General features: G+C 64.5%; 5 protein-coding genes across 23 annotated transcripts; 3 read left to right on the plus strand and 2 right to left on the minus strand.

Annotated features, from left to right (window-relative positions):
- Positions 1 to 536: 536 nt before the first annotated feature.
- On the minus strand, positions 537 to 1,528 carry LOC148410069 (DELTA-sagatoxin-Srs1a-like). The gene is made up of 3 exons (XM_088438726.1): positions 1,319 to 1,528; positions 1,147 to 1,256; positions 537 to 1,011 (listed from the first exon to the last, which is right to left on the minus strand). The coding sequence occupies exons 2-3, from the start codon at positions 1,248 to 1,250 to the stop codon at positions 585 to 587; spliced, it is 531 nt and encodes a 176-aa protein (XP_088294852.1). The 5' UTR covers positions 1,251 to 1,256; positions 1,319 to 1,528; the 3' UTR covers positions 537 to 584.
- A 596-nt stretch (positions 1,529 to 2,124) lies between these two features.
- Positions 2,125 to 5,388, minus strand: LOC148410070 (urokinase-type plasminogen activator-like). 13 transcript variants are annotated; one of them, XM_088438696.1, is made up of 11 exons: positions 4,680 to 5,388; positions 4,540 to 4,588; positions 4,371 to 4,472; positions 4,111 to 4,264; positions 3,810 to 3,901; positions 3,701 to 3,742; positions 3,586 to 3,624; positions 3,454 to 3,492; positions 2,926 to 3,368; positions 2,563 to 2,855; positions 2,125 to 2,413 (listed from the first exon to the last, which is right to left on the minus strand). In XM_088438696.1, the coding sequence occupies exons 1-11, from the start codon at positions 4,867 to 4,869 to the stop codon at positions 2,255 to 2,257; spliced, it is 1,602 nt and encodes a 533-aa protein (XP_088294822.1). In that variant the 5' UTR covers positions 4,870 to 5,388; the 3' UTR covers positions 2,125 to 2,254. The 13 variants fall into 13 exon arrangements, with proteins under 13 accessions (XP_088294822.1, XP_088294823.1, XP_088294820.1 ...); XM_088438697.1 differs by lacking the exon at positions 3,454 to 3,492 and having other exon boundaries at positions 2,926 to 3,074; positions 3,143 to 3,419; positions 3,553 to 3,600; positions 3,704 to 3,742; positions 4,680 to 5,385; XM_088438694.1 differs by having other exon boundaries at positions 2,926 to 3,074; positions 3,143 to 3,368; positions 4,371 to 5,388.
- Positions 5,389 to 5,431: 43 nt separating this feature from the next.
- trim16 (tripartite motif containing 16) lies at positions 5,432 to 9,500 on the plus strand. Of its 3 annotated transcripts, none has more exons than XM_088438332.1 (8): positions 5,432 to 5,584; positions 6,114 to 6,460; positions 7,270 to 7,599; positions 7,658 to 7,829; positions 8,469 to 8,564; positions 8,627 to 8,697; positions 8,755 to 9,001; positions 9,082 to 9,500. In XM_088438332.1, exons 1-8 carry the CDS (start codon positions 5,482 to 5,484, stop codon positions 9,303 to 9,305), a joined length of 1,590 nt encoding a protein of 529 aa, XP_088294458.1. In that variant the 5' UTR covers positions 5,432 to 5,481; the 3' UTR covers positions 9,306 to 9,500. The 3 variants fall into 3 exon arrangements, with proteins under 3 accessions (XP_088294458.1, XP_088294459.1, XP_088294457.1); XM_088438333.1 differs by having other exon boundaries at positions 8,767 to 9,001; XM_088438331.1 differs by having other exon boundaries at positions 8,627 to 9,001.
- A 317-nt stretch (positions 9,501 to 9,817) lies between these two features.
- tvp23b (trans-golgi network vesicle protein 23 homolog B (S. cerevisiae)) lies at positions 9,818 to 11,393 on the plus strand. Its single transcript, XM_088438357.1, has 7 exons — positions 9,818 to 9,962; positions 10,211 to 10,290; positions 10,372 to 10,516; positions 10,585 to 10,674; positions 10,752 to 10,877; positions 10,960 to 11,088; positions 11,163 to 11,393. The coding sequence occupies exons 1-7, from the start codon at positions 9,951 to 9,953 to the stop codon at positions 11,187 to 11,189; spliced, it is 609 nt and encodes a 202-aa protein (XP_088294483.1). The 5' UTR covers positions 9,818 to 9,950; the 3' UTR covers positions 11,190 to 11,393.
- Positions 11,394 to 11,862: 469 nt separating this feature from the next.
- On the plus strand, positions 11,863 to 17,722 carry exoc7 (exocyst complex component 7). 5 transcript variants are annotated; one of them, XM_088438311.1, is made up of 20 exons: positions 11,863 to 12,080; positions 12,209 to 12,274; positions 12,511 to 12,695; positions 12,753 to 12,858; positions 12,927 to 13,152; positions 13,261 to 13,428; positions 14,198 to 14,290; positions 14,782 to 14,927; positions 15,309 to 15,461; positions 15,526 to 15,624; positions 15,708 to 15,770; positions 15,850 to 15,916; positions 16,057 to 16,095; positions 16,222 to 16,287; positions 16,374 to 16,494; positions 16,576 to 16,671; positions 16,746 to 16,809; positions 17,182 to 17,223; positions 17,300 to 17,433; positions 17,574 to 17,722. In XM_088438311.1, exons 1-20 carry the CDS (start codon positions 12,021 to 12,023, stop codon positions 17,674 to 17,676), a joined length of 2,097 nt encoding a protein of 698 aa, XP_088294437.1. In that variant the 5' UTR covers positions 11,863 to 12,020; the 3' UTR covers positions 17,677 to 17,722. The 5 variants fall into 5 exon arrangements, with proteins under 5 accessions (XP_088294437.1, XP_088294434.1, XP_088294435.1 ...); XM_088438308.1 differs by having other exon boundaries at positions 17,182 to 17,433; XM_088438312.1 differs by lacking the exon at positions 16,057 to 16,095 and having other exon boundaries at positions 11,864 to 12,080.
- The last annotated feature ends 1,168 nt before the right edge of the window (positions 17,723 to 18,890 follow it).

Raw genomic sequence — 18,890 nt, forward strand, 5'->3', positions numbered from 1 at the left:
GGACGGAGAGACGCTACTTTAGCGGCGGGGCGCCGACGCTCAGTCAGTCCCGCGGCTCCGCCGTCCGCTTGACGACGGCCGAGGCCCGAGAAAGGCCCGCCCGAAACAAAGGGTGGCGGCCGGCGTTCCCGCACACGCGCGCAGACGCGCTTTTGTGCGGTTTCGGCATTCCGGGCGGGCGCCGCGCCTTAGCCGGATCGGGGGCATTCCTGCCGAGTGACACGTTTGGCGTGCGCGTCGGACTTGTTGACATTTGCGCCCTTTAGTCCAAACGGACAGGGATAAAAGCTCCCCGGTCGTTTCGGCTGATTTGGTGAGCTAATCGAATTGGACCGGCGCTTTTAGCGCTCGTCCGAACGAGCTAGGAACGAGCAAGGGACGCCATGACGTCCCCTTTTTGCGCCGTCGGGAAGGCGTTGTCGCCGGAAAGCGGGCGCGTCGAGAGGCGGCGGCACGCGGGCAAAGCGCGGGCAAAGCGCGGGCAAAGCGCGGGCAAAGCGCGGGCAAAGCGCGGCGGGCGAGGCGAGAGACGAGGCTTTTGTTCGACAAGCCGGGCGGCGTTTTTATTGAAAGGCGCCGGCGCGTCAGGCGTCCCTGTCGGCGATCTCCAGCTTGATGATGGCGTGGCCCTCGTCGGACATGCAGGCGTCCAGGACCACCTCGGAGCCGGCGTACTCCACGCCCGAGCCGTCGGCCTTGTGGCGCGTGAAGTCGTGCGTCTCCTTGGAGTTGTACATGTGGTCGTAGAGGTCGTGGTCGGTGGCCTTGTCCTTGGGGAAGAGGCCCACCGCCACCCAGCTCTTGTAGAAGTTGAAGTCGAAGGGCACGGAGAACATGACGGCCAGGATCTCCCGGCACGTCTTCTTTTGCATGTGGAAGAGCTCGTAGGTGAGCACGCCCACCGCGCCCGAGGCCGTCTTGTCGTCTTTGGTGAAGGAGCACACCTCGCCGCGCCCCGGGCGCACCGTGGGCTGCGGCGGGCTGAAGGGGAACCCGCTCTCCATGTGCACCCTGACGCACACGGGCGAGCGCGGGTCAACGCGCGGCCGGGCTTTCCGGACGCCCGGTTCTTAGCCCCAGGCCTTTTGTTTTGTTTTGGGTTTTTTTTTCTTTTCTGTCCGCGGAGGAAGAAGGAAAGCCGCTTACTTGGGGTTGGTCAGGCAGAATCTGGAGCTGAGGTTGAGCACCTCCACGGTGCAGTTGCGGTTGGTGGGGATGTGGAAAGCGTGCGACTCGGCCGTCTCGGGCATGCCGGCCTGAAAATCATGGCCGCGTCACCGTCGGCGCCGTCGCCCATCGCGCCTCGCGAGCTACTCACTTTGTTCGGGTTGACGCCGCGGACCGAGATGACGTACGGGAGACCTCGGCGCGCGCGCGGCAAGTCTGCGTCTGCCCGAGCCGCCCGACGCGCAGACCGTTTTGAGGGCGCGCCTTCCGACACGCCTTCCGGGACGGCGGGAGACAAAGCGCCAAACTTCCCGGACAGGTTGGTGCTCACACGCGGGTTCGACCGGTCCGGTCAGGGAGCGGCGCATCTTTTTGATATTTCCGCCCTCCGACGCACCGGATTCGAATGACCCCGATTATGAATTTGAATCAAGCGTGCGGGAAACGTTCCCCCGGAGTAGCGATCCGCCGCAAATGTGCATCTTAACGCCGGGCTGCAGCGTGCAAAAACGGGCGGGACGGGGGACTTCCCTCTCCCCCGCCGCCCGGTGCAGCTCGTTCCCGGCGCGTCCCGCTCGCGCCCCTCCCGGACCGCCCGATCTGCCGGCCCGGCGCCGCTTATCGATGACTACGTGTGGAAAAATCCCAAGCGCTCAACGGGCCCGCTCGTTGCCGTCGGCGTTGCCGTCAAGGCTGCCCCCTGCTGGACGCTTCTCACTCGGGCGCGAGCGGGGACCGGTCACGCGAACCTTCGAACGCCTCTTCGTGAACGCGCCAGGCGAGCCGCGCCTTTTTGGAGCGTCTGTTTCAGTGGGTCGGACAATCGAAAGTTTCAAACTTTGCCTTTGTCGCTCACAAACGTTTGTACTCGCAATGAACGCAGGTCAACGTTACCGTTGCCCGGAAGGTGACCGCCCCGACAGTTTTTTTCAGTTCCAACAAGGTAACCGTCGAAAATTAATTGCATGATTTATTCACTCGTACGTAGTTGTAAAGCCGCGTTCGGCAGAAGAAAAGCCAGGCAAACGACTTTGACTCCGGGTGCGGGAAGCTGCGTCGAGGGGGCGGGGCGCACGCCGTTCGGCGGTTAAACGCCGGCGTGCTGCCCGATCCACTGCCTGTAGTTGGCCACTTTGGAGTAGACGCCGGGCCGGCGCTGGCGGGCGCAGCCTTCGCCCCAGCTTACCACGCCCGCCGCCACGAACCGCCCGTCCACCCGGCACGCCAGAGGACCCCCCGAGTCGCCCTGAACGCAACACAACGGGCGAACGCGTCACGAGGTCGGCGGAGTCGGCTTCCCTGCCGGGGATTTGCGCAGATCGCTTCTCGTTCCCGGGTTCCGGAGATGCTCGGTCGGGCGGGGCGGGGTCGGGTCGCGTCGGGCCGGGCGCTCACCTCGCAGGCGTCCCGCGTCCAGTCGCGGCTGCCGGCGCACAGCATGTTGCCGGTGATCTTGTCCCCGTAGTAATCGGCGGAGGAGCACAGGGCCGCGTCCAGCAGCCGGACCCGCGCCCCCCGCAGGAACTGCGAGTGGTACCACAAGCCGTGCTTCTCCTTGCCGAAGCCGGCGATCTCGCACGGGAGGTCCGGCGGGAAGCGCTGGTCCGGGGCGGGCAGGCAAAGCCGCCGCACGGCCGCGCTCTCCCGGGCGCAGCGCCCGTCTTCTCGCGGCTTGAGCTTCAGCAGCGCTGCGCGTGGTCGCGCGTTACCTCCGGCCTCTTTGAAGGCCGCCGCCCGCTTTCCCGCCCGCCCTCTCACCCATGTCGTTGTCATAGTTTCCTTGCTCGTTGTTGAAGTCGGGGTGCAGGACGATTTGGTCCACGCGAAACGTCTGCTCGTGGGCGTCGCTCTGGTTGAGGGCGCTCTTCCCCAGCGCCACCAGGAAGCGGCGCTCGTCGACGCGGGATCTGTTGGACGCAAGGGCCGCGCCGCGCTGACCGTCGATCCTTTTTTCTTCCAAAACGGGAAAGCCTACCCGTCGGGGAAACAGTGGGCGGCTGTGAGGACCCAGCAGGCGGAGATCAAACTCCCCCCGCAGCGGAAGACTTTCTCTCTGGACCTGCCGCGCCACAAGATGGCCGCCAGCCACGGGTGCGACTCCGCCGGCGCCGCCGAACCGCCCACGATCCGCATCTGCTTCCGGCGCGAGCGGCGCCCGCACGCGGCCCACGCCGGCGGGGCCCGAGTCGTCGGCGGCGGCGCTGCGACGACGCGGGCGCGTTCAGGCGGCCGGGTTTCGGGCGACCCGAACGCTCGGTCGCGCGGGGGTGAGGAGGCGGGGCTTACCGGGAGTCGCGGTCGGCGGGGCCCGAGCGGTCGGCGGCACTGCGACACAAGCGGGCCGGCGTTCTCAGGGACGCTCGTCGACGTTCGCTCGCCCGACACGCGAAAAGGCGCGGGGGGGGGGGCGGGGCTTACCTGGGGGCGTGGTCCGCGGGGCCCCGGCGGTCGGGGGAACTGCCGAGCGATTGAGTTGCCGTTCGACGGCCGGCGCGAACGCCGAAAGGCGGCGAGACGAGGGGGCGCGACTTACCCGCGGGCGCGTCGGTGGGCAGCGGCATCGTGAAGGGTCGGACTGCGGGAGAGCGGGCGTGCTTTCGCTCCCAGGGTGCGGGGAATGTCGGGGCGCGACCGAGACTTACGCGAGGCGCACGGAGGGATGTCGCAATATTCCCAGAGCAGCCGCTGCTCCTTCCACACGTGGCACCACGGCCGCCGCTTGAAGCGCACGTTCCTGACGGGTCGGCCGCACGCGCGTTAGTCGCGCCCGTGCCGGACGGCGGCTTCGGCTTGCTTATGGCACAACAGGGGCGCGCCGCCTCCCCTTTCGATTGAGAGGGAAGCGCCCGTGGGGCCGCCCCGAAAAACCGAGAAAGGAACGGACCGACCCCCGCGCCCCGCCGTCCCGCCTCCGGCCGGGGAAACGGAAGGAGCCTCGCGGACCTGCAGTAGTTGTGTCTGCCGCCGTCCACGTCCAAAGTCAGGTAGCGTCGCCTGGTGTCTTCGTCCCACGGGAGGCACCGGAGGCCGCTCTCCGAGCGGGACCGGAAGCCTCGGTAGTAGACCCCCACACCCTCGTAGCAGTCGGCGCCGCCGGCTGCCGGGAGAAGGGTCGGGCTTTCAAAGCGGCCAGGACCGGGAGTCTTTGGGAGTTTTGGGAGGAGCCGGTCCCCGGGACCGCCCCCCCCCCCCCCCCGTCTCACCCGTCTGGCAGAATTCTCCCTCGAAAGCGTCGGGACACAAGCAGAACATGTGGCGGCCCGTCGTCAGGCTTGGGACGGACGTTCCTCCGTTCAGGCAGATTCCTGTCGACGGATCGCGGCACGCCGCGTTAACGGCGCCCCGACGCGTCCCGACTTGACGCCGGCTCACCCGAGCTCCACGACGAGGACAGAACGCTCCGCCGCCGCGCCCGCCCCCCCTGAAGCTCGGAGCGCAACAAAAGACGTTTTGGCCACAGAGCCGGACGAGGAGCGGCGAGGAGACGGCGGAGCCCCGGCGGGGCCGCTTACGTCGGCGCCGCCCGCCGATGGGGAGCCGAACGCCAGCGCCAGGAAGAGCCAGGTCCGAGCGTGCCGCATGGCGCCCTCGACGTCCGCGGAAGGTGTGGCCTTGGGAGGGGCTTCCCGGGAAGTTGAAATACGCACCCCCCCCACCCCCCGCAGGGGCTTTTTCTCCGCCGGCGCGTGAGGGACATTTCATTGACTCCGTGCCTTCCCCCGGCCCACGAGGGGGATTGGCCGAGCCCGAAGCCGCTCCAAAAGCGAGCCCGGACCCTCCAGAAGGGGTCCCACCTTGCGAACGCCACCAAAATGCTCCCGCGAATGCAAGGGGTCCTCACAAAGACGGCAAAAATTTGCACTATTCGCAATTCTGCGACGGATGCTCATTGGCTGATTGGACGTGGCGTCGCCATGTGCGCGGCAACTTCAAAAAGAGGCGCTTGATAACAATAATGGGGCTACAACTATTATGAATGGAACAATAAAAAATCAATCTGATGGCTAAGTGCGGCATTCAATGAAACGGTTTCGTTTTTGATGGCGCAGCCAGGGGACATGATATGCAATTCATAAGTCGAGGGAGGAAGTCATTTGGCCTTCAGTCCGTCGCACCTTCTTCGCGGGGGCGGTCCCGCCCGTCTCACCTTCTTCGCGCGGGCCGCCCCGGCCCGGCCCGCCCCGGCCCGCCCCGGCCCGCCCCGGCCCGCCCCGGCCCGCCCCGGCCCGCCCCGCCCCGCCCCGCCCCGCCCCGCCCCGCCCCCCTCCTCTCGCAGCGCGACGGACTCCCGAGGCGGCGAAGCGAGACGGCGACATGGAGCCCCAGCAGCCGGACGCCGTCCCGCGAGGCGGGGAGCCCCGAGGAGACCCGGAAGAACGCCCCCCGGTGCGGGAACGCGCCGCCGGCGACCACTCGGGTGAGGAGCAAAAAAAAAAAAAAAAAAAAAACTCGACGAGGCGGAAGCTTTTCTTTCTCTGGCCTCGGCAAACCGGTGGGAAAGAAAAGGAAAACGCTTTGATGGCGTCACTAGCGCCACTGGTCGCGTTCGTTCGTCGACTGGCGAAGGCTAGCCTGTCCGCGCGGTAGCGCCAACGGTACGATTCGAGCGACTCCCTCCGACTGCCGCTCGTAGAAAAGCGCGGGCGCGTCTTGGAGCAAAACTTTGCCGCAGTTGACGTCCGTCCGCGCGCGACCAGCCGACTCGGATTCGCTTGGCAGGAGTTGCGGCTCCGAAGCCGACTGCGGTGCCTGCCGAATAGAGACGTAGAGATGCCAGAGGGTCGAGCCCGGGCGGCCCCGAGCAGCGTGTCCAACTTTTCCGAGTCAGGGGCGGACCTGCGCTTTGGCTTCGCTGGCTTCGTGGCCTCATTTTGACGTTTGAAAAAACACATTCGACTCGGTGGATCGAAGAGTCGCAAATATCAAACGCTGTTTGATTTGGGCAGGCGGGGCCGAGGAGGACGGAGGGGCGGACGGAGGCGGCGACCCGGAGGAGGACGCGCTGGCGTGCGACTGGTGCACGGAGGCCCCGCGGCGGCCGGCGCTCAAGTCCTGCCTGACCTGCCTGGTGTCCTACTGCGAGGCGCACCTGCGGCCGCACCTGGAGAACGCCAAGTTCCACAGCCACCGGCTGGTGGCGCCGCTGCGCGACATCGAGCGCCGCACCTGCGAGATCCACCGCCGGCCCCTGGAGCTCTTCCGCCCCGCCGACGGGCGCTGCCTGTGCCGCGGCTGCCCGGACCGGGACGGGCGCGACGCCGTGCCCGTGGCCGAGGCCCGCCGCCGGCTGGAGGCAGGTGTCCTTTTTCCCTTTTCCGTTTAGGGGCGGAGGGCTCGGAACGGACCCGTTCCGGACCCGTTCCGGACCCGTTCCGGACCGCCCGCGTCGCGGAGTCGCTGAGTAAAACGGGGCCGCGGATGCCCCTCCGAGGTCGCGTGCTTGAGAGAGGCGCCGTTCGATGAAAAAGGCTCGGCGCCGCTCGACGGAAAAGGCTCGGCGCCGTTCGATGAAAAAGGCTCGGCGCCGTTCGACGGATGAGGCTCGGCGCCGGCTCGCCGGCGTGCGAAAAGTCTCGCCGTGCGCCTAAATCCCTTCGAACATTGCGACGTGATGAATTTCGCGCGCCCGCGTTACGTTTGGCGTCGGCCGGTGTCGGCCTCCCGCCCGGCGCGACGTCTTTGGCTCCGTCGACGTTTTCCGATTAGTTTTAATTGGCCCGTTGCCTCGGGGGGGGACGGTTTGAGGTCGGCGGGAGGTCAAGCTTCGGCTACTTGGCCGACCTTCTCCGAGAGAACCGCTTCGGCGAGGAGCCTGCCGAAGCTCGCCGTAATGACATCGTATTGACATACCGTCAAATGATACTCAACGCGCCAAGGTTCGAAAGGGAAGACCTTTGGAGCCGCGGCGCCCTCACCCCGGGTCCGGAACCCTCCTTTTCGTCCGCCGGGAGCCGGCCGGCAAAGCTCGGATGCCGAGGCCGTAGCGTTTGGCGGAAACGGCCCTTTCGGCCAATGACCCGGGAGGACCCTCGGCGGGGGACGCGGGCCGGCTCTCGGGAAAAGGCGTCCGGGCGCCAAAGGGTGTGACGTGCGTCCCCGCAGGAGGAGCTGAGGGCCAAGCGCCAGGAGATGAGCAAGACGGTCACGGCGGCGGAGAACGCCATGGACAAGCTGCGGCTCAACACGGTGTCCATCCGCGAGTCGGTGGAGGAGGTGCGCGGCGTCCTCGCCGACCACTTCCAGCGGCTGCGGGCGGCGGCCGAGGCGGCCCGGAGGGAGGTGGGCGACCTCCTGGAGGCCGAGGAGAAGCGGGCGCTGGGTCAGGCCGAGGGCATCCGCGCCCACCTGGAGCAGAGGTGCGCCGAGCTCAAGAGGGCGCGGGCCCGGGTGGACCGCCTCTCCCGCTACGACAACGACGTGGACTTCCTGCAGGTGAGTCGCGCGGCGGAAAGGCCGGCCGGCGCTGACGGAGGGACGCACGCGTTCCCAGGAGTACGGCGAGTGGAAGAAGGAGGCGTCGGACACCTCGCTGCCGGGCGTCTACATCGGCCTGATGGACGGCCTCAAGGCGCTGAGCCGCGTCATCGCCGAGGCCACGCTGGAGCTGTGCCGCGAGCTGGCCACGTCCTACGTGGACAAGGTCAAGGAGACCTGCGCCGCCGGTGAGTCCGCCGCCCCGAGCCTTTTAGCGCTGGGCGGATGAGGCCGAACGCCGCCGACTTTGTCTCGGCCCGGTCTCCCTGACTGAAATCGCGTCCGCGCAGGCGCGCGGCGTCACGCGGGGGGCGAAAACAGCGCTTGAACCTTGAGCCCGATCCATACGAGAGTCGGGGTTCGGCCGGATCCGTTATCGGGAATCCGCGCGGCGTTCGGGAGGGGTCGAGAGCCGCCGCCTCGTGCGAATTCTTTGGGGCGGCGTGACGACCGGGCGGGTCGGGCCTGCCGCTACTCGCGCGGAATGTGGCGCCTGCGTGTCAGGCGCTCGGCCTCGCCCCCCCGGGCCGTCGGCAAGCGTTTGCCATCCGTCCGCTCGCTCAGAGCGCGCGATTGCCCCCCCCTTCGGACCTCAACGCTCGATGGCGCGGGAACGAAAAAGGAAACGTCGAAGCGCCGTCAGGAAAAAACGGCAACGCGGAAAAGTTGCGATCCGTTTGGCGAACGGGGGCCGCTCCAAAGAAGTCCCAGTCCTCAGGCGCGGACGGGTCCTTTTTCCCTCCTTTCCTGGCTCCCGTGTTTGCGCGCGTCGACGGATTGGTTTTTCTTCGGCATCGTCGTATAAAAGCGGGCGCTCTCCTTTCCAGACAAGGTGGGAATCAAGACCACGGTGAAGGCGGCGGCGGGCGCCAAACACAGCGCCAGCCTTCCCCAGCCGGTCACGCGGGACGACCTGCTCAAGTGTAAGCGCGCCCCGGGTTCGCCCGCCTTACTCTGCCGCCCGCCTTACTCTGCCGGGCTTCAGACGGCGTCCAGGTGAGCTTGGACCCGGACACGGCCCACGTCTTCCTGCGTCTGACGGAGGACAACCGCAAGGTGAGCAACACCACGCCCTGGCAGCACCCCTACCCGGAGCTGCCCGAGCGCTTCCAGGACTGGCGGCAGGTGCTGGCGGCCGAGAGCTTCTACCTGGGCCGCCACTACTTCGAGGCGGACGTGGGCGGCGAGGGCACGCACCTGGGCCTCACCTACAAGAGCATCGGCCGCAAAGGCCGCGACAGCGCCGGCTGCATCGCCGCCAACGACTTCTCCTGGTGCCTGCACTGGAACGGCCGCGCCTTCTCCGCCTGGCACGGCGGCGCGGAGACGCCCCTCAGCGCCGGGAAGTTCACCCGCATCGGTCTCCGCGCCCGCCGGCCCGCCCGCTTTCGCCCGCGCCTCCGTCTGGGCGAATACTGAAGCGAGCCCCCGTTCCCGCAGGCGTGTACGTGGACTCGGCCGGAGGCCTCCTGGCCTTCTACGGCGTGGACCGAAGCGTGACGCTGCTCCACCGATACCGGGCCGAGTTCCTGGAGCCGCTCTATCCCGCCTTCTGGTTGCCCAAGAAGGAGAACGTGGTGGTCCTGGTGCCGCCCGGCGAGCCCTTGCCCCTCAAGAGCCCCTCGCCGCCCACCTCCCCGGCCGCCGACGTCCCTCTTCCGTAAGGGCCGAGCGAGCGGGACGCGTCCGTCCCTTCGCGCGAGATACGCCTTCGGAGGACGACCCGGCTCAAATCTTGGCTCCAATTTTACATGGCGCGGCAACCCGTCGGAAGTCAATTCAGGCTGACGCATTAAAAGGTTCACGCTCCCGAACGGATCCTTTTTTGAAGATGATTCCAATAAAACTGTCGTTCTGTAGGTTTTTTTTTATTTCTTTTTCCCGGAATAAAATCCGCTGACCTTTGGACGTTTGCAAGCCACACAAAGTGTGACTTGTCGTACTTATTGTACAATGAAGACGCGACGAAGGAGAATTGCGTCGACGAATCCGTACAAAGTCGACGATAAAAATCTAAGCGACTTTAAAATATTTTCTTATGTATTGATTTTCATTGCGGAAGCAGGAAGCGTGAGCTCGAGTAGCAGCACGCTTGCCCAAAAAAGGCTTTTTTTTTAATGAGAAAGAACCAGCGGCATGATGTTGCCGGAAGCAGGGGGAACGGCCTCCTTCTGCGTAAGCTTTTTTTTTTTTTTTATAAGCATCCTTTCCCCGCCTTGTCGCTTCAAGTTGACGTCATCATCGTGCGCACGTGACGCGACGGGTCTCGCGACGGCACCTAAGCAGGAAGCGCGCGCTCCAGCTTCGACATGCTAGCAGACGTAAGTCAGCCTTTCGCCTTCGACAAGGGCAACGCTTCGCGCGTTTTCATTCAAAAGCCGCCTTTCGAACGCGCCGTCGTCATTCCCCCGCGATTAGCGAACGGCAATAACGCTAGTTTGCTGACGGTTGTAACTTCATCCGGTTCGGGTAGTCGCTTTCCCGTCGCGACAAAGGAGGCAAAGACCGAGGGGAAAGTGGCTCGGGAAGGCCGTGACGTCGGCGAGCCGATTTGCGCCTCTTGTTCCAGGACAACAACGACGAAGACGTGGCTCTGTTCGACGCCGAGGAAGACGCCGGTCAAAGGTCGTCCAAGAAGAGCCGCATCAAGTCAGTCAGTCCAGTCCGTTCGCTCGCTCGCCGCCCGAGACGGGACCGGAGCGTCCCGACGCTGACGGCGGCCGGCGGCAGGCACCCGGTCGCCTGCTTCTTCCACCTGTTCTTCAGGGTCGGCGCCGTCTTGGCCTACCTGCTGTGCGAGAGGCTCGGCGAGGGCTCCATCGGCGGCATGGTGGCCGTCATCCTCCTGCTCTCCTGCGACTTCTGGACCGTCAAGGTGGGCCCGTCCCTTTCGCGGCGTCTTTCGCCCGCTGAGGCGCCGCGTCTCGCCGCCGTCGCTCGCAGAACATCAGCGGACGTCTGATGGTGGCGCTGCGCTGGTGGAACCAAGTGGACGAGGACGGCCGGAGCCGCTGGGTGTTCGAGGCGCGCGAGGTGACGAGCCCGGCGGCCCCGGGTCGGACGGGCCGGGCCGGGCCGGGCGCCGAGCCCACCCTTCGGTTTGTGTCCAGGGGCCCGGGAGAAAGCGGGCTTCGGACTCGGAGTCTCGCATCTTCTGGCTGGGTCTGACGGCGTGCCCGCTGGCGTGGGTGCTGTTCGCCTTCAGCGCCCTCTTTCATTTCAACATTAAGTGGCTGGTGCTGGTCTATTTTTCGCCCGCGGCCCCACGGCGGTGGCGCCGGCGCAAGTGACGGGACTGCCTTTTTGTCTCGCGCGCAGCCCGTGGTGCTGATGGGGGTGGTGCTGCAAGGAGCCAACCTCTACGGATATGTCAGGTGTAAAGTGGGAGGCAAGACAAACTTGAAAAATATGGCCACCAACTACTTTGGCAGGCAGTTTCTCAAACAGGTGATTGGTTGGTCCCGCCGGTTTTTTTTTCCCCTCAGACAAGTGACCCTTGTTCTGTTTTTGATTCCCGCCAGACTCTCTCAAAGGAGGAGGACGCTTGAAAGCTTGGAAGTTGGTTTTTGGGAGCGCGCCTTTTTCTTTCTTGCTTTGTCGCGTCTCCCTCCGTCAGCGGTGGTGAAGGTTGTCCTCTTTTCATTTGTCTTCCTGACTCCGCGCGGTGATGCGTTGGGTAGGACGCCATCAAGTTGAGGACATTATTTATGTAAAAAGAAAACGAAATAAAAGTCTTTCATTTCTCAACTGTATTATCGTGGTCTAACGGTGCCTTTTAGACAGACGGCGTACACGCGTAGCTATGCGTATTGGTTCGCGTCCTTTTTATTCAGGTCTATCCGGAGCGGGAGCTAACCCGTTCGTCATTGCGCATTCTCGTTGTGTAACGCCATGAAAAGGACTTTTTTTAACGCTCATTTTTGCCAATGCGCCGCGTCGGAGCGAAGTTTGTGCGTTTCGAATACGCCGGAATAAAACATAAAAAATAAATAAACAAGCGAAGTCGCGAAAGGCTTCCGCCGGAAAAACAATAACTGCGCTTTCAAAATAATGTCCGCTCACAAACTGACACGATACGCATCGCGAATAGAGGTCTCGATACTCGTAATGGATTGCCCCGTCTTTGTTATTCGCCTCTATCTGCAATTCGGCAATTGAGTGACAAAAATAAGCGGATAGCCAACGAGACTTTTCGTTTAAAGCCAAAGCTGATGTTTTATTTCGAAGTCGTACACGGAAGCTTCCGAAGCTGCGGCTCGCCCGAGTTTCCTGTCGTCTCTCCACGCAGTTTTCTACCTTGTCCGATGTGGTCGTCTTAAGGGGATTCGTTTGTCGCTTTGTAATCGGCGGGCGTCATTCGAGGACGTCTCGTAGCCAACATGATCCCAACCGAGGACGCGTCGGCCAGGAAGCGAGAAATCGAGGACAAACTCAAGCAGGTCACATCAGCTTCGCTCTTGCTAACGCCACACATAATGGACGTCACGTTTGGGGAAATCTGTCGCCTTTTCCCTTGTTGATTTTCTGCACAAGGCACACTCACTCGAGCGTTTGTGCCTTCCGATAGGAACAGGAAACTCTGGCGTTCATCCGCGAGAACCTGGAGAAGAGTGATCAGCTGACCAATGGAATGGTTAGAAGCGTACGCGCGCGCGCACACGCGCCCGTGTCTCAAAAACGGCAGGGAGGGCGCCGTTCGTCCAGAACGAACGATCGCACCCGGGCGCGTTTGGGCGCGTTTGGGCGCGTTTGGGCGCCGTTCGTCCAGAACGAACGATCGCACCCGGGCGCGTTCGGGCGCCGTTCGTCCAGAACGGTCGATCGCACCCGGGCACATTTGGCAACGCTTTCCGCACGCCCTTTTGCCAGGTGTCCATCCTGTCGTCGTTCGAGAGCCGCCTGATGCAGCTGGAGAATTCCATCATCCCCGTGCACAAGCAGACGGAGAACCTGCAGCGGCTGCAGGACAACGTGGACAAGACGCTGTCCTGCATGGACCACGTCATCGGCTACTACCACGTGGCCAAGGACACGGACCGCATCGTCAGGGAGGGGTGAGCGGGGGGCGGGGCCCGGGGGGGCGGGCTCCTTCTGACGCCTCTGCGTCCCAGGCCGACGGGACGCCTGGACGAGTACCTGGCGTGCATCGCCAAGATCCAGAAGGCGGCGGAGTACTTCCAGGACAACAACCCCGACAGCCCCGAACTCAACACGGTGGTACGCGGGAGCCGCCGCTCCGCGCGGCGCTTCGGCTCCAACGACGCGAGCGCCTTCGCTGGGCGCAGAAAGGGCTCTTCGAGAAGGGCAAGGAGCTCCTGGAGGCGGAGTTCCGCGGCCTCCTGACCCGCTACAGCAAGCCGGTGCCGCCCGTGCTGATCCTGGACGCCGTCGGCGCGGCCGACGACGAGCTGGAGGTCCAGGAGGACGTGGCGCTGGAGCACCTGCCCCAAGCCGTCCTCCGCGACATCGTCCGCATCGGCGGCTGGCTGGTGGAATACGGGCGCAATCAAGGTCGGCCCCGCTTTGCCATACGCGTCGCCGAGGCGGCCCGTTTGGTTTTCGTCATTTTGAACCTGGAATTCACGTCGTTTGACGCGGCCGCTTGTTTCTGCCCGTCAGACTTCATGACGGTCTACTTCCAGATCCGCTCCGGCCAGCTGGACCGCTCCATCAAGGGGCTGAAGGAGCACCTGCGCAAGAACAGCGCGTCCTCGGCCGTCCTCTACTCGCCCGCCGTGCAGGCCAAGCGCAAAGACACGCCCACCAAGAAGCTTCCCAGGAGGCCCGGTAGGACGCCGGCCGTATCGGACGCGCGAGGGGGCGGCCTCGCCTCGCCTCGCCTCGCCTCGCCTCGCCTCGCCTCGCGGCGGGTTCCGTCTCATCCCGTCGCGCCAAATGGCCCGCGTCATATCGATCATATCGTCCATATCGATCCAAGTGCCTTGTTCTTCAGCCGCGAAGGCTGCCGATACCGTTCGCTGATATTTACATTCAAGAAAGGGGGGAAAAATAAAAAAGGGACGTCGGGCGAGTCTTCCTTGCCTGTAATCGGCGCTGCACTTTGGCGTTTTGATCCATTTGCAATTAGTTGCGCTTCTTCCTCCGCGTACCTGAAAGCAACAGGCGAGGATACCCTTGGCCGCATCCAATATGGCGGCGACGGCCGGCAGCTGTTGTCTCTGACAGAGAGAGCAAAAAAAGCAGGTCCGCGAGGGCCGCCACCCCGCGGCTTTTGGCTATCCCGTCCCCCGAGGCCCCCGATTCTGGGCGCTTCGCGCGGTTCGAGGGCGCGCGCGCAAGGATGGAAATGGGCAGAGGGTCCCCCGCCGTGAAGCGGGCGAGGCTCGACCGCCCCTTTGAAAGCGGCGCCTTTTTTCCTGCGCGTGCGTCGGGGCGGCGCGGGCCGCGCCTGCGGATGTCTGACCGGGCGGCCGTGCGTTCTCCGCTTTCTCTTTTCTTCCTCGTGGCTGCGGGGACCTTCCTGACCTTGCTCGTGACCTTGCTCCTCCTCCTCCTCCTCCTCCTCCTCCTCCTCCTCCTCCTTGTGGGGTCCCAGGGACCATCCGCAAGGCTCAGAACCTTCTGAAACAGTACTCGCAACATGGGCTGGATGGCAAAAAAGGGGGGTCCAACCTGGCACCCCTGGAAGGTAACGGGCGCACCTCGTCGCCTCCTCTTCTTCTTTTTCTTCTTCCTCCTCTCCCGGCGGCGTTACGGCGTCGGGGGAAGGCGTCGCAACGGCGGGCGACCGCCGGGACTTAAAGACCCCAGACGTGGACTCGAGCCCCTTTCGCCTCCTTCTCCTCGTCCCTTCGCTCTCCGTCTCGCCCCCGTTTGCTCTCCCCTCGCCCGCGTCCTCGGTCCGCGCCGCCCGCCCCTTCCCTCCCCCCGTCCGCCGCCCACCTTTCCCCCGTTCCTCCCTCCCCTCCCCTCCCCTCCGCCGGAGGCGAAAGGGGCTCCGGCCGCGGCGCGAAACCGTCGCTCGGCTTCGCTCGGCGGCGGGCCGTCGTCCGCTCTAGCTCGGCTCCTCCCGGGACCCCGGTCCGACGGGGTCCGTCCCGGCGGGTCCCGAACTCCACCCGCGGGCCAGACTCACCTCTGAGGCTCGCCGGCGGCTAACGCGCGGCGTGCGCCCGCCAGGCAAGGACGAGGGGCTGGACGCCGAGATGGACGTGTACGTGCACTGCATCAGCGCCTTCGTCAAGCTGGCGCAGAGCGAGTACGCCCTCCTCGCCGAGGTCATCCCCGAGCACCACCAGAAGAAGACCTTCGACTCCCTCATCCAGGTGGGCCGCCGCCCCGCTTCCTCGCCCGACCCCCGGCCGAACGGGAAGAAAAAGAACGCCGGGTCGGCCGAAGCGCGCTCGGCGCAGACTTTCCGGCCGCCCGCCCGCCCGCTCGGCTTCGGTTTTGCCACGGCGTTCCGGGAAGGCTTCTTGGAGGCGCCGCCCTTATTTGCTCAGCCGCCAAATCGCCGTCCAAGCTTTGAACGAACGGGACGTTTTAGGCGGCCCTCGCCGAGCGGAGCGAGGGGGGAGGGGCTTCCGTTAATCCAAACCCATCGCGCGGCTCCGGTTTTCCGTTCACTGAAAAAAAACTCCAAAAAGCCGAGCCGGGCGTACGTACGCTAAGCCGGAAGGTGCGCGCGCGCGCGCGCGCGCGGGCAGGAGGCGCTGGACAACGTGATGCTGGAGGGCGACAACATCGTGGGCGCCGCCCGCCGCGCCATCCTGCGCCACGACTACTCGGCCGTGCTGGCCATCTTCCCCGTCCTCCGCCACCTCAAGATCAACAAGGCCGACTTTGACGCCACGCTGCAGGTACGGTAGGCGCGCGGGCGGGCCGAGCGGGACCCCGGCCCGTCCTGGCGCGCCTTTGCCCCAGGGGACGGCGGCCGGCACCAAGAACAAGCTGCCGGCGCTCATCGCGTCCATGGAGAGCATCGGCGCCAAAGCGCTGGAGGAGTTCGCCGACAGCATCAAGGCACCCCGGCTCCCTCCCCGTCCGCGCCCGCCGCCGGCCTCTCCCCGTCCTTCACGCCCCGCTTTTTGTCCCGCCGTCCTCAGAACGACCCGGACAAGGAGTACAACATGCCCAAGGACGGCACCGTGCACGAGCTGACCAGCAACGTGAGTGGACGGGCGGGGCGGGGCGCGGCGCGGGCGACGCCGTCTCCCCGTCCGCATCTGGCTCCGTCTCCCCCCGCAGGCCATCCTCTTCCTGCAGCAGCTGCTGGACTTCCACGAGACGGCCGGCGCCATGCTGGCCTCGCAAGGTGGGCGCGCCCGGAGCCAGGCGCTCCCCGACCCGCTTCCCGCTCGTTTGTCCCGGGGACTTCCCGTACACTAACATCTGCTTCTTCTTCTTCTTCTTCTTCTTGTCGCGTGTCGGGTCGGGTCGGGCGCTCTCTTTTAGTCCTGGGGGACACTTACAATATCCCTTTAGACCCCCGAGGTAAGGGTTAGGCTTCTTTTGCTCTTCCGCGGCGACACGGGGCGCGGCGGACGTGCGGCGGGCGACGGCTCCTTTGCGCGGCGGCCGTCACACCGGCGCCGCGCGCGCCTTCTCTTTGTTTCCCAGAGTCGGCTTCTTCGTCCGGCAGCTACACGTCCGACTTCAACAAGCGCCTCCTCAGCGCCTACATCTGTACGTGCGCGCCCGCCCGCCCGCCCGCAGGCCGACCGCCGAAAGGGTCCCTCCCGCTTGCTCAGCGTGCGTTCGCCCTTACTTAGGTAAAGTCCTGGGGAACCTTCAGCTCAACCTGCTCAGCAAGTCCAAAGTGTACGAGGACTCGGCCCTCAGCGCCATCTTCCTGCACAACAATTACAACTACATCCTCAAGTCGCTGGAGAAGTCAGCGCGCCGCCGAGCGAGCGAGCGAGCGAGCGCGCCGGCCCGCCCCGCCCCGCTAACGCCCCCGGTGCGCCGGCCCAGGTCGGAGCTGATCCACCTGGTGACGGTGACTCAGAAACGGGCCGAGAGCGCTTACCGAGAACTCATCGAGCAACAGATACACGCGTACCAACGCAGGTAGGGTTCCTCCCTCCCTCCCCGCCCCGCCCCGCCCCGCCCATCCTATTGTTTGTGCGCTCCGCCCCGGTCAGTTGGCTGAAAGTGACGGAGCACCTGACGGAGCGGAACCTCCCCGCCTTCCAGCCCGGCGCCAAGGTGAGTCTCGCCCGCGACGCGCCCAAGTGTATTTGGCCCTTTCTGCCGGCTTTCCGTCCGTCTCGTCCGATCGCCGTTTTGTCGGCGAGGACGCGCGTGAAGACCGCCCGACGTCACCCGCTTGATGGTGGCCTTTCCGGCGTATTTTCAGTCCGCTGCGCGTCAGGTGAAAATTCAGGAGCGGAAGGCTTTCGGGCCGCGGCGTTATTCGCCCGGCCCCCCCCCCCCCCCTCCGTTGAGATGGCTCCGCCGCCTCCGCCATTTTTGCATCGCGTTATCCCGAGCCGCTCGGACGCTTGCGCGTCGGCGTTCGGGCTCGCGTCTTTGGCGCCGTCGGGAGCGCGGCCTCGCTAAGTCGCCGCCTTCTTTCAGCTCAAGGACAAAGAGCGGCAGGTCATCAAGGACAAGTTCAAGGTCGGCGTGCCCGGCCGACCGGCGCGCGCGGCGGCGCCGGCTCGGTGGGTGACGCCGACTTGCGCGCGTGCGACAGGGCTTCAACGAAGGCCTGGAGGAGCTTTGCAAGATCCAGAAGGGCTGGGCCGTTCCCGACCAGGAGCAGCGAGACTTCATCCGAGCGGCCCAGAAGAGAGCCGTCACGCGCGCCTACGGCGCCTTCCTGCACAGGCACGCGCGTGCAAAAAAAGCAAACCAAAAATAGTTTGTTTTTCTTTGCAATGTTTATGTTTACACTTTGTTTTACTTTTGCGGACAAACGCTTTTCCCCTTTTGCTCATACTGTTTTGTTTTTTGTCCCGGGGTGGCAGGTGCGCCAACCTGCCCTTCACCAAGAACCCGGAGAAGTACCACAAGTACCGTCCGGAGGACGTGGAGGACATGATCGAGCGGCTCTTCGACACCTCGGCCTGAGCGCGCGCCCCTGTAACCGCGGCCGCCATTAAAGCCCATGTCTTTGGTTTGCGTCCGAGGGCTCTTCCCGGGTCGGGTCGGGGGTTCACCAAGGGCGACCCCGCTTTCTCCCGCGCTCAAAACGAACGCTTCAAACTTTCCGGGGTGGATTGCGGGCCCGAAGCCGCCGACGGCACTCTTCCTCGCCTGATTTCCTTTCCGCGGCCCGTCGCGACAAAACGGCGGCGGTCGGGAGGAGCGCCATTTGTAGCTAGCGTCGATTCGCGAACGATCGATAGCCCGCCCGTTAATAAGGTACAAAAGATTGGACCGCGCAACCGTAAGTCGGAGGATGTGGGCTCGCCGGCCGTCGGTCCCCGCGGCCTATGTGCCGACGGCGAAGCCGCGCGCGCGCCGTCGGCGCCGCTTCCGCGTCCGGCCGAGCCGGCGGGAATATCGCCGCAGAAGATGGCGTCAACGTTCCGACGTCTCCGGCCGATTCGCGCCGCTTAGACGATACAGAGAGGTATTCCTTTATTGGACGCTAAAGACAGGTATTCATTCGTTAGAGAAGGGTTAGGTTAGGGTATAAGGAATACAGAAAGGCATTCCTTATTGGAGAGTACAGAAAAGTATTCCTTTATTCATCGTGGTGTCTTGGAACAGATTGTACACCCGATGGTCAACTCTGTGGATGCCGCACAACTTGGGCGGGGTATTTAGGGCAAAACGAACTCCGGATACATGTTGAGGAACAAAACGAAAACAACGGCTTGGAGCGCGTCGGAGCTTACGCTGGCGCAGCGTTCGCTGACAGCTCTCAACGTGGGAAATCTGAAACACTGAACCCGCAGCAAATATATAACGTTCGAATGTGAACGCTGGAAAAGCAAACCGACGGGAAAGAGGTGGCCCCGGCCTCTGGCAGCCACGCGGGTTTTGATGTGGCCGTGCGCACCTGCATTTGGAAGGGGGGGGCGGATCCAAAATGACAACAATCTCATCGCGCGCGCGCGCGCACACACACACACACACACACACAAACAGGCACGGAATTCCCACCGTTCGTCTTTCGCATCTCTTCCTGCTTCACGCAGTCGCGTTCGTGCCGAAAACAAATCCAGGTCCAGAAAGTAAAAGTCCTGCCGCACTTTGGCTTTAGCCGCAGGTGCTTGGAATCAGCTCGCCTCCAAATGAACTCACCCGTGAAGTGAAAGCGCAAGCGAACCGTGGCG

Source organism: Hippichthys cyanospilos, chromosome 17, assembly GCF_059441005.1.
Source record: "Hippichthys cyanospilos isolate Australia breed blue-spotted pipefish chromosome 17, RoL_Hcya_1.0, whole genome shotgun sequence".
NCBI classification, from domain to species: domain Eukaryota; kingdom Metazoa; phylum Chordata; class Actinopteri; order Syngnathiformes; family Syngnathidae; genus Hippichthys; species Hippichthys cyanospilos.